The sequence below is a fragment of the Panthera pardus genome, unplaced genomic scaffold, assembly GCF_024362965.1.
Source record: "Panthera pardus isolate Hobbes unplaced genomic scaffold, ASM2436296v1 HiC_scaffold_8, whole genome shotgun sequence".
Classification (NCBI taxonomy): Eukaryota; Metazoa; Chordata; class Mammalia; order Carnivora; family Felidae; genus Panthera; species Panthera pardus.
Window position 1 is genome coordinate 149,139,987 of NW_026527013.1, and position 17,501 is coordinate 149,157,487.

General features: G+C 41.9%; 1 protein-coding gene across 3 annotated transcripts in view; it reads left to right on the forward strand.

The window, feature by feature from the left end:
* Nucleotides 1-17,501, forward strand: part of LRGUK (leucine rich repeats and guanylate kinase domain containing) — a 109,249-nt gene that overhangs the window by 29,308 nt on the left and 62,440 nt on the right. For all 3 annotated transcript variants that reach the window (XM_053897576.1, XM_019452783.2, XM_019452784.2), the window contains exons 7-10: nucleotides 3,045-3,188; nucleotides 9,202-9,282; nucleotides 10,921-11,007; nucleotides 12,558-12,664. In XM_053897576.1, coding sequence (XP_053753551.1) covers nucleotides 3,045-3,188; nucleotides 9,202-9,282; nucleotides 10,921-11,007; nucleotides 12,558-12,664 — 419 coding nt within the window. The remainder of the gene's footprint in view (nucleotides 1-3,044; nucleotides 3,189-9,201; nucleotides 9,283-10,920; nucleotides 11,008-12,557; nucleotides 12,665-17,501) is intronic.

Here is a 17,501-nt window from a genome sequence, read left to right on the forward strand (position 1 = left end):
TGAACCCATGATTAAGCATAACAACACATAGCAATTTTATCGTAAGAGTTTGTTTCAACAAGTAAAGTAATCCACCTTGACAATTCCATCTCAAGCACTTTTTAGAAAAAAAACATAAAAGACTTTTTCTACAAATAAATTAAGGGGATTGTTCCCAATCCCTGCCACCCCCATCACCCAAGATGAATCAGAAAATACAAATTATGCCCTCATTCATTTTCCTTAAAATTTTTGAGAATAGTAAGGGCTCTTTTTACAAATGTTACCAAAATATGTAAAATAAAACGATACACATTTGTTTCAATAGTTAATGCTTTTATCTTTTAATTTGTGGAATGAGAAAACCAGTTGCTTTACTACTGCAAAAATTCATTTTACGTTTGTTTGTTTTTTTTTAGAGAGAGAAAAAAGAACAACTTGCTATACAAACCAGTTGTTAATTCTCTACCATCAGCTTTTATACTAAATGTAAGGGGGAAATGTGGTTCACTTATGGGCTGTGCTATCAACCACTTCTTTTAGCAAGTAAGGGCGATGCATTCCACACTTTAAAATTCATTTTGTCTTAGTAAGAGCCGCTTATTTCTTCCTTTCCAAACCGGGGAGATGAGGAATATTTCTCATTTCGTCTTTTAAAGGAAATAGCTTCTCTCTAAAGGCCCCCTTTCCGCTGCTAATCACGATTAAAAAAAAAAAAAAGGCGAAAAGAACTGCGTGTGCTAAAACTGGGTGTCCACTTTGAGGGGCGACGTGTCTGTTTTCAGCGTGGGAGAAAGGGTTTGACTAGACGACTTTAAACTCAGAAATTCTGTGATCCTGAATATTTCTCAGTTCTGCTTTCCTTTGTGGCCGTAGGCTAGCTAATTAAACGTTTCTCTGCCTTACCCTGTGCCCATGCATTTACCACTTTGAAAGCCATGAGAGGTGCTGTGAAGAATTATTACAGTCTGTCTTCCACAGCTACAGCACTTCAAAGTTCTTCGGGAAGAAGTGTATTGTATATAAATTTTATATGTGGGCATATTTTAAATAGGATATTGAGGTCCTATTTCAATACATTAAATTAGTATGGATATTATGTTAACTTCAGTGCAATTTTTTCTTTTCCTTTTCTGTTACACTTTCTGGAACTTTTTTTGAACTCTGAACAGTAGGAAATTTTGCTTAACTTAGGCAAATGGGGGTATGAGTATTTTCCCCTTCTTATTATGGAATTTCTCAAACACATATGAAAAAGGGGAATAGTTTAATGAGCCCCCCATGTATTATCACCCAGCTTTGTAGATTATCAACATTCTCTGAACATATTATAAAGAGCCACAGAATTAAACTAATGAATGCAAATCTTGCTCATTATTGAAGTAAAATGTTATGAAAGATAGGATGAAAATGAGCTCTTGCTATTAAATGTACCAGGAAACATTGTAGCTGGAAGACAATGCTATAATTTAATTTTTCAGTTATGTACTTGTTAAAAGTATTGAGTTTAAAGATGGGCATCATATGGTATTAATTGAAACCTCAAAATTGTCTTTATGGTTCTCAAACTAAAAGTGTAATTTTTTTTTTCTGTAAAAAATTTAATGCTGCTGACTATACACTTAAAAATAGTTAAAATGGTAGATTTTACGTATATTCTACCACAGTAAACATACACACATTCTCCTCTAAAAGTGTAATTTTACTGTGGCATGTTCTTTAAGGCTAGGGAACCCAAGGAATCGTATGTTGGAAAATGCTCACGAAAATGCAGACTACTGTTGCCACTGTAATGTGTTGTTATGGGGGCATGCAGGTTGGGAAAGGGGATCTTTGAATCTTGCTTTGTTTTACGCTCACTGTCTGGGAAGATGCCTATGTGTGAATCATTGAAGAACCAGGTTTAGTTATCTATTACTGGATAACAAGCCACCCCCAGTGTAGTGGCCTGTAGAAATTTTATTAACTAACAGTTCTACAAGCTGAGCTGGGTTCAGCAGGGTGCTTTTGCTGCTGCTGCTGCTGCTGCTTGCCCCATTCAGCTGGCAGGTTGGCTGGGGGCTGGGCTCAGCGTGGATGCTGGGATGGCTGGAATTTTCCTGTTTAGTCTTAGGGCCCCTCTCCGTGTGACGGCTTCTTCTCCATGTGACCTCTCCACACATTCTTTCCCAAACAGAGCGGGGTCCTTACATGGCAGTTTCCAAGACACAAGAGGAGACGTGGCCAGGCCTTCTCAATTCTTAAACTGGGCACTGACACCCTTCTGCTGTATTCTTTTGGTTAAGGCAAGTCAGAGGTCCAGCCTAGACTCAAGGGGAGGGACACAGCACAAGAGCATGAGTAACTCAAGGCATGAATCGGACTACCACAGCCCTCGTGGTTTGAAGTGATTATATTTAGAATGTTTCTGAAAACCAAGTATATGGGAGAGTCGCGCTATTCAGGTGGTTTCACGTGATGGCAATGAAAGATTTGCACTATATTTTGTTTCTGAAGATAAACATGGAGATATGCTGTCATTAGGCTTTAGGCGAACAATGTTTTTTTTTTTTTTTTCAACGTTTTTTATTTATTTTTGGGACAGAGAGAGACAGAGCATGAACGGGGGAGGGTCAGAGAGAGGGAGACACAGAATCGGAAACAGGCTCCAGGCTCCGAGCCATCAGCCCAGAGCCTGACGCGGGGCTCGAACTCACGGACCGCGAGATCGTGACCTGGCTGAAGTCGGACGCTTAACCGACTGCGCCACCCAGGCGCCCCTAGGCGAACAATGTTAAAAGCTTACACCACCTAGGTTTTTGCCTTTCCTACTGTTTGAACATTCATCTTTCATTAACTTTAGTGAAAATTGCATTCTGAATCTTCCAGCTGAAAAACTGGGATTTCTTTCTGGGGTGTTTGCCTCTGTGTTCAGGGAAGTGTTTGGTAGAAATGGTGGAGGGCAAGGGAACAAGCACGGCTTGCTGACTTTCAGACATTTAGGCGGTATCGAGAATGAAAACTGGGCCTTGCACTTTTTCCTACTTGAAGCTTTTAAGGCACTGAATGTATTTTACCCATTTTAGAGCAATAACCAGATTGAGAAGATGACCGGTTTGGAGGAACTAAAAGCCTTGCAGGTCGTGGATCTGTCCCACAATCAGATCAGTAGCCTCCAGGGCTTAGAAAACCACGACTTCCTGGAAGTGATCAACCTCGAGGATAATAAGGTAATGTCACACTTGAACTGTCACGGTTTCAGTGTCTATGTGTCAGAGGACACATTAGGACCCGTTATTGGTTTCTCAAGGGGCTGTTACTTTAAATGCCGGCTTAGAAATGAAAAGATGCTCAGCGTCACTGCTCATCAGGGAAATACACATCAAAACCACACTGAGATATCACCTCACGCCAGTCAGAGGGGCCAAAATGAACAAATCAGGAGACTGTAGATGCTGGAGAGGATGTGGAGAAACCGGAACCCTCTTGCACTGTTGGTGGGAATGCAAATTGGTGCAGCCACTCTGGAAAGCAGTGTGGAGGTTCCTCAGAAAATTAAAAATAGACCTACCCTATGACCCAGCAATAGCACTGCTAGGAATTTACCCAAGGGATACAGGAGTGCTGATGCATAGGGGCACTTGTACCCCAATGTTTATAGCAGCACTCTCAACAATAGTCAGATTATGGAAAGAGCCTAAATGTCCATCAACTGATGAATGGATAAAGAAATTGTGCTTTATATACACAATGGAATACTACTTGGCATGAGAAAGAATGAAATATGGCCTTTCGTAGCAACGTGGATGGAACTGGAGAGTGTTATGCTAAGTGAAATAAGTCAGGCAGAGAAAGACAGATACCGTATGTTTTCACTCTTATGTGGATCCTGAGAAACTTAACAGAAAACCATGGGGGAGGGGAAGGGGGAAAAAAAGAGAGGGAGGGAGCCAAGCCATAAGAGACTCTTAAAAACTGAGAATAAACTGAGGGTTGATGGGGGTGGGATGGAGGGGTAAGTGGGTGATAGGAATTGAGGAGGGCACCTGTTGGGATGAGCACTGGGTGTTGTATGGAAACCAATCTGACAATAAATTTCATATTAAAAAAAAAGTTATTCTATAAAGTCTCCTGGAGCAGTAGTTGCAGGACTGTTTTGTTTGTTTGTAATAAATACAATTCTTGATTTTTGAAAATCTGATGATTCCTAATTACACTGTTTTAAGGGTTTAAGCTGCAACCAAGTGGACATGACTTTCTGAAGCAGAGGTGTTTGTGTAAAATTTTGTGTAGAAGGATGCCAGTGGGAATGTCTGAGATGTCAGAGCAGGGAAATTGGAGACAAGAGAGGAGCCTCAGGGGGCGCCTGGGTGGCTCAGTCGGTTGAGCGTCCCGTTTCAGGCCAGGTCATGATCTCGCAGTTTGTGGGTTCCAACCCCGCATCAGGCTCTCTGCTGTCAGCGTGGAACCTGCTTTGGATCCTCTGTCTCCCTGCCCCTCCCCCGCTAGTGCTCTCTCTCTTTCAAAAATAAACAAACAACAACATCAACAAAAATTAGGCTGGTGTTGCCCGGGCCTGTCATTTAAATAGAAGAGGCACAGGAAGTGAATTCCTATCTTCTGTTGGTAACAATAGTGTATGTTCCTAATCTGTAGGAGTTGAGGATTGGATTTACTCAAATTTCCATATCTGGCTGAACACCCACTTTATTTCACAGGTTATGTAAATTGGCTTTCACTCTTAATAGATTACACTTTATTTTCAGTAAAGCATTTGTGCTTGTAATCCCAGTATGTCTGACCACTTATGCATTAAGGTCTATGAAACAATTTTCTTCTTAACTGAGTACTTCATCATATTGTTTGGAAAGACTTCCTAAGGAAGTTGAATGTTTATTTCTTCTTGAAAATGCAAACTTTGGCTGACCCTGGAAGGGACATTGTTCTTTCCTGGGGTGAGATGTGATGCTGTGGGGACGTTGCTGTCTTCAGGTGTGATAGTGCTTACCAGTTGTGTCTGATGAATTTGCTGTTACTTTAAACAGCAAGAAAAGGCCATCTTTAGGTCTGGGCAAAGGTGGATTTTTAATCACTGACAAAACTGTTCCTCCTTATTTTTACCTGATTTGTATATTAAACTGTTTGGTCAACTCCTAAAGTTAATTCCACTTTTGTTCACGATGCCGCATATCCTACGAAGTCAGCACAGTCTCTGTCTTGTACGGTTCTAGTATCTTTTCATGAACTTGCCGTGAAAATGGCTCTCCCGTTATGTATGTCCAAGGAGTGTTACAAAGCTGGGATGCATTCATCGAATCCCAACTGAATGCATCTCAGACTTCGGGAAAAAGGAGTAATGGTTAATGGTAATAACAGTAATCCTGCAGTCATAAAATAATCTAGAGATACTTGTGGAGTACTTGTGCACAAGGCACTGTTCTAAGCACTTTTCGTATATAATCTCATGTAATCCTCATTATAACCCTATTGTTGTCACTATGTTACAGATGAAGAAACTGGGGCACAAAGAAGTTAAGTAACATGCCCAACGTTCTATATCTAGCAAATAGCAGAGCCAGGATGCAAATATAGAATAGTTTGAGTCCGGACTCAGTGTTCTCAACCCTGACAGATAATACAGCAAATGAAATGCTAACGTCCCTTCCTTCAGAAAAGCACGTGGTGCAGTGCTCTAGAAGGGGGCTTTCTGATAGAAGTATAATTCAAGCCATAAAGGTGAGCCACACAAGCAATTTTAAATTTTCTAGTAGCCACACTAAAAAAGTAAGAAGAAACAGGTGAAAGTAATTTTAATAATTTATGTTATTTAGCCCAGTTTTTCCAAAATATTATCGTGTCAGCATGTAATCTACAAAAAAAAAAAAAAATCATCGATGAGACGTTTTATAACCCCTTGCTTCATACTAAGTTTTTGACAACGGGTGTATATACTATACTCACAGTCCAGTCGAGTTCGTCCCAGCCATCTTCCAAGTGTTAAGTAGCCGCGTGTGGCTAGTAACTTCCATATTGGAAAGCGCTGGTCTAGAACAACCTCATGAATAAATATATTGTTCTCTTCTATTTCAAGAGACATTTCAAGTTACATTTGAAAAAGTTGAAGGAAAAAAGGGGGCATCATTTAGCGAGTAAAGGAGTTTGTAATTTTCAAATGTTAGAGAGCCTCCCATTAAAGAAAAATGGCCATGTGTCCCAAAGCGGGAAACCCTTTGGCAACGAAGGAGTCCGTAACAATAACACAATTCCCTGGCTCCCCACAGGCAGGTTGGGGAGCAACCAACAGTGCTTCGAAATGTTCTGTGAGCCTTCCAAAGATTTCCTCAGAGATTTCTCCAGGACTACTGAGAATACCATGTCAGGGATGGAAAATTTATCATTTGACAGAAACATAACATAGCTGTTGCTTCTCATATGATTCATTTGATGTTGTACCTTAACACTTTCATCAGTATCATTTACTTGGTTTTAGCTGCTAACACCTTGCTAAACCCTCACACGATCATTTCAACATCTCTTTTAACTTTCTTTGCCAATGTTTATAAACAGCTGGTTACTTGGAGGACCCTTATCACTCTCTCTAGTCCTTGTTAGATTTGATGTCATTTCTACCATTTAAAACTTATCCCCAAAATGTCAACTCTATTATAACCTCAGTCCTTTCTTCTAGAAGCAAGACATTGGTCTTGGAGTTACGTCGGGAATGCTGTTTTACTTCTCTGAGTCTTTGTGTCATTATTTCACAAGTCTATCTATCTACCTATGAAAAACCTGAACAGGTGGCTTTAGGTCTGGATGCTTGGGTTTGGAAAGCATAGCCTAGAAGGCTATGGCCAAATGGGAACTAATTAAACTGCTTTCCCTTGGAATTCAAAGTTGACAGGCCGTTAAGGGTGGGGAGTAACCAACAGGGCCGAGGAGAAGAGGGGCATCTGGAATCTGGGGATCAACTGTGCTATGACATTCTTAGCAGCAGATGGGTGATGTTCCTTTAACAATAGAATCTTTCTGGCAATGTTACTTTAAGTCGTTTGGAGTGCTGTACCCTACACCTTCTGTAATGGTCTATGACACACACAGCCTTGGGTCTTGGCATTTGAGAAGACATGAGGGTGGTTCTGCTCTGGGGTGAGGTCATTGAGAGAGGGAGGGCACATCAGGACCACCATGCACATTGCTAATTCAGCATGTGTGGGAACAGGCTGCTGCATACTTGCTGTCCTCTGCCCTTAACAGCCTCTTCCTAGGACCAGGGGGGAAGCTGGATCCCTGTCCGTTGACTCTCAAAAGACCAGGTGATCCCTGGTCTGACAGTTCAGTTATAATATAATTTTATGTAGTCCGTGATCATGGTGTTCATGTTGTTGGCAACCTTTCAAGATCTTTGCATGTCAATCACCGTAGATGACACCATCATCTCAAGTGGGTGCACAGCGTTCCCATTATGGGACTGTACCGTGACTCATTTAATTGCATAATGATAGTGTTTTTAGGAATTTAGAAAATTTTGAACTTTTACTAAAAAAACGTTAGACTGAACGTTCTTGTATCTAATTTTTGCCTGTCTGATGATCTTCACTGTAAACCTCTTGAGGTGGGATAGTTGGTTCATGGCTTATGCACGTGAAACATATCAGCTTGCCTTTTTAAGAAGAACATGTCAATTTCCACTCCCATCAGCAGTGCGTGTTAAGTGCACGCGTTAGTGAGACACGTTCACTGCAGGAAAACATCTCCACCTAACATTTGTGTCGGGTCCAAGCATAAGAGCCGTGTGCTACGGGAAAATCAATCCAACTGTTCAACAGTTCTGACCGAGCAGGGTGAACCAGTTGTATTTTTCCACCTTCCTGAATATCACAATATTTAGAAAATGATCCTGTTGTCTTGTAGATGATCCAGATGCCAATCTAATGGATCTAGTCATTGTATTGACAAGAGTTGTGTCCAATAGCATAACACTACTGTCAGCAGATTAGTGTGTGCAGCTTCTGTATGGTAACTCGGATTTTACCTTTCATATTATGTCTTTCAAAATGGCATCCTTTGAACATGGTGCCTATGTTTTTTCCCCCGACTTAGCTTTGGGAGTAGTTTAATTTTAGCATTTTGTGTTTGGAGAGCTCAGGAATTATTGGTGACTGCCTTTGGAGTGCTTTCACGTACACGCAGAAATGGCTTGGGGAGAAATAGAAATGAAAATGTGATTATTAATTTTTTAAGTAATTTTTAAAGTTTAATGTTTACATTTGAAATAAAATTGGAATTATGCTAATTACAGGAAATTTAAGTAAAACTCTTTGTCTTTAGTGGGAAATTCAGGAATTCTGCAATCTGTGCTCTACTTTGGTCAAATTAAGGGATTGTCAAGCAATCCCTCACTTAAAAAAAATTTTTTTTAATCTTTATTTTTTATTTTTGAGAGAGAGAGACAGAGAGAGAACAAGCAGGGGAGGAACAGAGAGAGAGGGAGACACAGAATCCAAAGCAGGCTCCAGGCTCCGAACTGTTAGCACAGAGCCTGACGTAGGGCTGGAACTCAAGAACTGTGAGTTCTTGACCTGAGCCAAAGTCAGACGCTCAACCAACTGAGCCATCCAAGTACCCCTTTCCTCTCACTTTTTAAAGTGGTGAAACGTAACCCACACAGAAAAGAGTATAAAACCTAAGGGTGCAGTTTAAACAAAAAATTTTAAGGTCAACACCCATGTCGAGAAATGTGTCTTACGGTTTTCTGTTTATATCTTTCCTTAAAATAACTCTCTCTTATTGGAAAAATAATGGAGCTGGCTACATGTGCACATTCAGTAAGAAGGCTTCACCAGTCACAAACGGCCGGTCTAGCAGAGGCAGCCCTAGGGAGGGAGGGCTGGGGAGGAGTAGGGGTGAGGAGAACCAGGGAGCCCTTGCATGCATTTTTGGTACTGTTCCTCTGATTTTGCATACTCAGTGATTTCTGCCTTAGAATAAATAATGGCTGAGATGAGGAACAGCACACTATTCTTTAGCCAGAGAGGAAAAAAGAAAATGTGGCCCTGTGCGTTCACATTTAGTGAAGGGGCCTGCAGGAATTTTCTCGTTCTGCATTAGGAAATTGGATCAGCAACAGAGCAGTTTCTACAGTAAGTTGAATTTAGAGGATCCATACTAGCTCTCTTACACTGTTTTATATTATTGGTTGTATACTTAGTCTCTTGATAATATTTTGCTTCTTTGATTACACAGATTGCTGAGCTGGGTGAGATAGATTACATTGAAAATCTACCTCTCCTTCGAGTTGTCAACTTTCTAAGAAATCCAGTTCAGGTAAGAGATATTTATATGGGGGTGGGGGTGGGGTGAGGACCTTCTTGGAATTCTTCAAGAAGTACTTTTCATAAGGAACATCTGAAACGTGAATAGGCTGCATTTACCTTCATTCTCTGTCGCTCAGGAAACAGGAGGGTTTGGCAAAGTAGCACCGGCCGTCAGTGACAGGGGAGCGTGGAGTTAGTTCCTTGCTTGCTGTGGTCACATGTGACTCATTCGGGCTGGTGATAAAAGGTTACAGGACAGAGCTACTAAGATTGGAGCAATGCCCTTTTGCATGATAGAGTGCACGATGCTGGAGGCATAGACAGGCTCCGGGTCCTGCTTTGTAACAGGGGCAAGAAAGTCTAAGATCAGATGCCTAAAGTAATTTGTCTGTATATAGTCGTGAAGTTGGTGGTGCCCTGAAATGATTATAGGACGAAATGCTATATTTCCTAGGGATTCTTCCCCTCTGGTATTCAAAGTTCCACTGCTATTTTCCAAGCCCCTCTCTTTCATCAATGGATCCTCCCTCCTGGCTCTCCTGTCCCTCCCTCTTTGTCCATTTGTCCTTCATTCCACTTGGCTGCCTCTACCCTTTACTGAGCTTTCCAGAGACTGTTGAATTTGTATGTATCTTCTGAGTACCTTCCTGTTTGTGTGTATCATGCTGAACATGTCTAGACAGGCAAAAAATAAAAATAAAACAAAAGCAAAAATGAAAATGAAAAATAATATTAAAAAGTAAATTCACTCCTTGGTATGGGAATAGTGGCAGGCAACCTAAAAGCGTCTCTGGTTAAGAAACAAGCAGGACTTACAGAGTGGCCATCAGGCCCCAGTTTCAGAGGCACGGGGAGTATTTGTTCGTGTGCATAAATCAACACCACAAACCCTTTCACACACATTAACTCACTTATATACACAGCCCCCCCACTCCCAGCTCACACATTGAAGGACAGAAAAGATACCTTTATAGATTCATTTCATGTGCATTCTTATCTATGAAATGCGTGACCCACAAATATCTTTCGCTTCAAAGATGTAACTTCTTGATACGAAACTTTAATTATGTTTTAAAAGCCAGATAATCCTGACACAGCAGATGGTTGGGAATAACAAGGAATTTGTTCTATAAATACTATTATTTATGATTGCCAAACAAAATAATAACAAATGATATAAATTAATTCAAAATAATACTAAGTAACTGACAAAGTGATCATAAGTAACGTTCATCATTTGCAATAACGAAACTCCCTGGAGTTAGAAGATAGGGTTTGAATCTCCGGCCGTGAAATCTGTGATGAAACGCTTCACCACTCTGAGGCTTAGTTAGTTTGTTTCTGGCTAGAAATGGAGGTGATCATACCTGTCCTGCTTATGTCACAGGGAGATTGATGAGATGGCACGTTTGAAGAGCTTTGTAAGCTATAAGGCACGGTCTGCATTTAATAAGGGGACTGGTAAGCGTGAAGCTATAGACACCTTGAGGGATACGTGTGTGTGTGTGTGTGTGTGTGTGTGTGTGTGTGTGTGTGTGTGTGGAGGGTGGGGTAGCAGCCCAAAGACCTACTCAGGAGAGCAGCGTGCTGGTGCTAACTCATGTGGTAAAGGCAGGCGACTGAATATTCCTCTTGATATTTTAAATAGGAAAAGTCTGAATATTGGTTGTTCGTGATTTTTATGCTCCTACAATTAACAGAATTAGATCAGAAGAAAATTAAAGTGGAAGAAAAGGTACGTAATCATGTCATTCTTTGTGTTTATGAGGCTCCGCTACCCACTGCAGGATCAATGTCAGCGGTAAATGGCACACGTAATGATACGTGAATTGACTGTTGATTTAGGGAGCGGTTCCTTACTCTCTTGTTTCACCCCCTGCAAAGCTGTGAGCATCAGCGCAGCTGTGGCCAGGGCCCTGCCATTGCAGTGAGTAGACTGGCGGTGGGGGCAGACGCTGTGCCCCGCGTGTGCGCGTGGCTGCGTGATGGCCGTCTCTTAATTTGGATAACTGTCGTCTTTGGAGAGTGTGTGATTCTGTGTTGCTCTAAACAGTCACTTAATGATGAAATTTATTCTATACTGCTGCGTATAATCAAAAGGTACTCAAATGAGTCACTGTCCTGATATTTTAAACCCTTAATTCTGCCCTTTAAAATCATGATCCCCCTGGACACACAGTTCCAGAGTAACCAGACCTTAAATGCTATGCACCTGCCTCCCCGCCACCTTACCTGGGGTGGTACTTTGTCATGCTTTAGTGACTGGTGACAGCTGAAATCTGCACTAATGAGGGATTTCTTACACTAAATGCAAATCTGAGATGAGAATGAAAATAGGTATAAATATGTAGAGGGGCAGATACTCCATTTCATAAGTGCCTTTCTGAAATCGCGGTTAAAAATAGTTAGGGATGCTAGTGTATCATTATTCTCAAACTCAGAGGCGCTTACTAGATTTTCCCTGTAACGTTTTGCAAAGGGAATGCAGTTGGAAAGTATGCATTAAGTAGAGGTGTGGTACACGAGGCTAATGTATTTTGAGGGTGACAAGGACCAGAGCATAGAGACGTGTACGTTATAAGGGGGAAAGACCCCTATCTTTGAACAGAGGACGCTTTCTGAAAGAAGAGGAGATCTGGATAGAATTTGAGATCTTTGAGGTAGTTCTTGATGAGATGGCATGAGAAAAACATCCCTGCAGTATCCACGACCTGGAATCTAGAACTATGTATTTCATTCCTGCAACTCGCATTAAAAGTGTAATCTCAGGCTTTAGAGATTTTGTTTTCGTTTTCTCCCCTCCCAAACCAGGAAGCATAAAGAAGTAGGGAACTCAAAGACTCCAGCTCCTTATTTTATTTTATTTTATTTTTAAATGTTTATTTGTTTTTTGTATTTTGAGAGAGAGAGAGAGAGAGAGAGAGAATGAACAAGTGAGGGAGGGGCAGCGAGGGTAAAGAGAAAATCCCAAGCAGTCTGTCAGAGCAGAGCCTGACGCGGGACTTGAACCCACAAACCACGAGACCATGCCCTGAACTGAAACCAAGTGCTGGACACTCAACCGACTGAGCCAGCCAGGCGCCTCTGGTTTCATATTTGAAAATAATTGTCATTATTTAGATTTTAGGAAAGTTAGAGTAGACGTGAAGACTGAGCACAAAGGTCCGTGAGCATGAGTTATTTTCCATTCCTGGTTGCATGTCTAGAATGTTTTGTTAAAATCTGAGACTTGTCTTCTTTTTAGACATGTATGTTTTTCCTCTTGCATTTCTAATTCTGGAAAAGGTTGCGGCAGTGAATAGGTACAACCCTCCCCCAGAAGTGGTCGCAGCCCAGGATCACCTGACCCATGTCCTCAACAGCGTGATGCAGCCACAGAGGATCTTTGACAGGTATTCGTTTGGGGTCCCCGGGGTAAAACTCAGGGCGGAAAGCTCAGGACAACGTCCTCGTCTGCCTTAGCCCTCCGTTCTGTGACTCACCCCTTTCTCATCTCCGAGGGAAGGGTCTTTATTTGGCTGACTCAGAGTGATGGTCATCATATGCTTGAGTACGGGGTTCGCTCATCGGTGTCGTCCCAAGTGTGCGGAAGAGTACATTCGTCTTCCCTTTCTCAGCTGGCCCCTTGAATGGCGGCTGGCCTAGGACAGAGGACCGTGAAACGAGACGTTTCAAAATGTGTCCCCTTTCCTGCCGTCGGACAGAACCACAGACCTTTGTGTCATGAAAAGAGAATCGTGCCGATTTCTATCCGCTGTGAATTTTTCCTTAGCTATGAGTGAATGAATGCTAGATACGCCTGTCAGAGAACATCCGTGAACGCAGATTATTGGAGGGTCCATCGAAGGAAGCCGGCTAGCTGAGGGGAAACCTGCGATAGACTTAATACTGGCTCCACTGTGCTTGTGAGTCACCCAGCTTGCTAGAGCACATGAACAGATCTCTCACCTCTGAGTTCAAAGACAGATTTGCCACAGTTTCTCTGTTTCTTTTTAAACAGTCTGTTGGAGCAGCTGGCCATTTATGCTATAAGTACATTGTAGAAATTCTGTCAATACCCGAAGGCATTTAAAAAATACTCGTAACAATCTCTTCGTTATAAATGGCTTCTCTTCTTTATGTGGTATTTGCTTCTCTACTTCACGTGGTTGGTTTCCCACAGAGAGCACGATGTTTTATTTTGCATCCAGGACATGAGTTTTTACATGTAATTTAATAATATAGACATTGACAGTTTTATATATTTATGGTAGCCCTCTAGGTGAAATGATTTATCATTTATTTGCATACATCTGGAAAGGCGCATTTGATTTAAAAGAAGGGCATTTATGTCTTCATTGTATTTCTTTCCTAGTTTATGAGATTGCTAGTTGTTTCATGCTTTCGGGTACATTTATATAAAAATATGTATCAAAGAAATTTACACCACTGTCTGAAAAACACATATTTCTTCATCATTTCTGGCTTTCGAATAGACAAGAGCAAATGGCCAAGCAGCCCCAGATGCTCCAGAATGGAGCGGAGTTCACTGTGACAAACTCATGGAGACAGGGGCAGGCCTACCGTTGCCCTTCCCAGGCTGGGCCAGTAGGGAACCCTAACTCTTGACCTTAGGACTTTTACACTGCATTATTGGGGAGCCACTGTCCCTTCCCCTGGCATGACTGGGGTGAGGACGCAACATTAAAGTTACCTGGCAGAATCTTGACTCTAGCCTTGTAGTCGCTGATAGCTTTCTTGCTCTCTGCTACGACAAAGTTCTCCAGGCTCGTGTTGTACAGGCCCTGTCCAAACTCTGCAATCAACCACTTCTCCCAGAAGCCCTGGTTTGTTTTAGTGAGAAAAGGTACTTCTCAGTCACAATCTGGGTGGCTAGAGGTAATCACTGCTACTGAGTTGTCTGTTGTTAGGCTTTTTAGCGGACAGATCTAGGAAGGTGTTCTTTCTTTCCTTCCTTCCTTCCATCTTCGTTCCACCTTCCTTCCTTCCTTCCTTCCTTCCTTCCTTCCTTCCTTCCTCCTTCCTCCTTCCTTCCTTCCTCCTTCCTTCCTCCTTCCTTCCTTCCTTCCTTCCTCCTTCCTTCCTTCCTTCCTCCTTCCTTCCTCCTTCCTTCCTTCCATCTTCCTTCCTTCCATCTTCCTTCCTTCCTTCCTTCCATCTTCCTTCCTTCCATCTTCCTTCCTTCTATCTTCCTTCCTTCTTCCTTCTTCCTTCCATCTTCCTTCCTTCCTTCCTTCCTTCCTTCCTTCCTTCCTTCCTTCCTTCCTTCCTCCTTCCTTCCTCCTTCCTTCCTTCCTTCATCTACCCATCTATGCATCCGCCTATTGGTGTATTCTATCTATCCTGTTTATCTATTTATATATCTCTACGTCTATTCAATCTGCTTATATCTAGTCTATATCGAACTAGATCTATCTGTATCTATTTACAGATAGATGACAAATATCTCTTGAATTCCTACTGATACAATCCAATTTCTTTTTTTAAATTTTTTTTTTCAACATTTTTTATTTATTTTTGGGACAGAGAGAGACAGAGCATGAACGGGGGAGGGGCAGAGAGAGATGGAGACACAGAATCGGAAACAGGCTCCAGGCTCCGAGCCATCAGCTCAGAGCCTGACGCGGGGCTCGAACTCACAGACCGCGAGATCGTGACCTGGCTGAAGTCGGACGCTTAACCGACTGCGCCACCCAGGCGCCCCTACAATCCAATTTCAAGATGATTGTTGATTGAGCTTTTTTTCAAAAAATTTTTAAATGTTTTATTTATTTTTGAAAGGGAGAGAGACAGAGCGTGAGCAAGGGAGGAGCACAGAGAGAGGGAGACACAGAATTTGAAGCAGGCTTCGGGCTCCTCACTGTCAACACAGAGCCCAACGTGGGGCTCAAACTCACGAACCGCAAGATCATAACCTGAGCCAAAAGACGCTTAACCACCTGAGCCACCCAGGCGCCCCTGATTGAACTTTTACTTATCCTCTCTCCTCTCTATCACATCTGTATCATCCTTTCCTCCCAAGCCAGAGACACAATAGGAAGATGGATTGAGAATATCCCGTAATTACTTTTTGAAAATCCCCTATCGCAGCACAGCAGTATCAGTGTTAATCCTACCACCAGTGCGATTACTGAAAACATTGAAATCATACTTCACTTCACCTATACTCTTCCCATCACCCCCCCCCATTTGTTTTGTGGTAAAGTATATATAACAAAATTTGCCATTTTAGCTATTTTAGAGTTACAGTTGAGCGGCATGAATTGTATTCACACTATTGTGCAACCATTACCTCTGCCTATTTCCAGAACTTTTTCATCTCCCCAGACAGAAGCTATAACCACTAAGCAGTAGCTGCCCGCTGCCTGCTACCCCCAGTCCCCGGAGACTTCATATCTATTTTCTAGCCTTATGAATTTGCCTACTGTATATATTTTATGTAAGTGTCAATCACCTGCTTTAAAAATAGTGTACCGTATTTATATTGTCAGAACGTATATCCATCACACCCCATACTTCCTCCTTTGCTGTCATTTGGTCTCAGGTGTATGGATAACCGCATGTATATTGCTCACTGCCAGTCCTTATTTTGAGGTCTCCTCCCGTATTTGGTCTTGTGAAGCTTGTTCTCCAGTAGACTCCTTAGGATGCACTATGGGATGGATCGGTATCCCTTGAACTCTTGCATGTTGATAATATCCTCTGCCCTTCATACTTGAAAGTCATTTTTGCTATGTTTAAAGTCCATGGCTCACACTATTTTCCTTGAATATATTAAAGATGTTACGCTTTTTTGGGGGGATGCAAAACAGCCATCAAAATCTGATACACGGTGTTCTTTCCCTTGTAAGTCAGGTATTCTCTTTTTCTAGCTGAATAGGTTTCTTTTTCTTTAAAGTTTGATCATGTACTAGACTGGGTCTTAGTGTTATTCGTTACTGGTCATTTTGGGCTAATACTCCCAGGTATGCTGTGTATTTTTTCAATGTATAGTTTTGTAATTATTATTACTATTTTTTATTTCAGGAGAGTATTCATGAATTAAGTGTTTAATATTTTTTCTGTTCCTCTGCTTTGGTTTTCTCTTTTAGGAAGAAGATATCCTTTGCCTATATTCAGTATTTGTCACTTTTTCAATTTTTTCCCCTTTGATCATTAACAAAAATTTTACCTTGAGGTCATTTTAGATTCACATGATTTTGTAAGAGATAATACAGAGAAATTCTGTATGTTTCCCCCAATGGTGGTATCTTGCCTAGCTATAGTAGAATATCAAGGGGCGCCTGGGTGGCGCAGTCGGTTAAGCGTCCGACTTCAGCCAGGTCACGATCTCGCGGTCCGTGAGTTCGAGCCCCGCGTCAGGCTCTGGGCTGATGGCTCGGAGCCTGGAGCCTGTTTCCGAGTCTGTGTCTCCCTCTCTCTCTGCCCCTCCCCCGTTCATGCTCTGTCTCTCTCTGTCCCAAAAATAAATAAAAAACGTTGAAAAAAAAAAAATTATATTATAGTAGAATATCAAAACCAGGAAATTGACATTGATGCAGTCCACGAATCTGATCACATTTCACCAGCTTTGCGTTGACTCGTGTGTTCATTTAGTTCTATGCAATTTTATCACCCGTGTAGATCATATGAGCATCAGTAAGGACGAGTTTTGTCACAAGGGTCCCTGTCCTTCCCTTGTAGAGCCTTAGCCACCTCCCTACTCATCTCCCCCCAACCCCTGGCAACCGGTGGCCTATTCTCCATCTCTGTACTGTTGTCATTTCAAGAATGTTATACAAATAGAATCATGTAGTATATAACCTTTTGAGACTGGCTTTTTAAAAAATTTTTTACTTAGCCTTATTTTCTGGAGATTCATCCAAGTTCTTGGATATATCAGTAGTTCAGCCCTTTTTATTGTTGAGTCATATTCCTCGCATGGAGGTACCACAGTGAGTTTAGCCATTCCATCTCTTGAAAAACGTGGGGTGATTCCATTTTGGGACTATTACAAATCCAGGTATTATGACCGTTGATGTACAGATTTTTGTTCACGTAGTTTCAGCCTGCTTGCTTTGCAGTGGATGCCCCTGGCTCTTTTGGGGTTCCCTTTCTTTCAGGCCTGTCATTTGCTGCCCTTTTGCCCCCCTGCACAGGTTCCAGCACTGTGCAAGGCTTGTGGGTTTGTGGTGCATGCAGATACTTCTTCATCGGGTTTTGTTATACATGTCAGCCATGGGTGTTTGC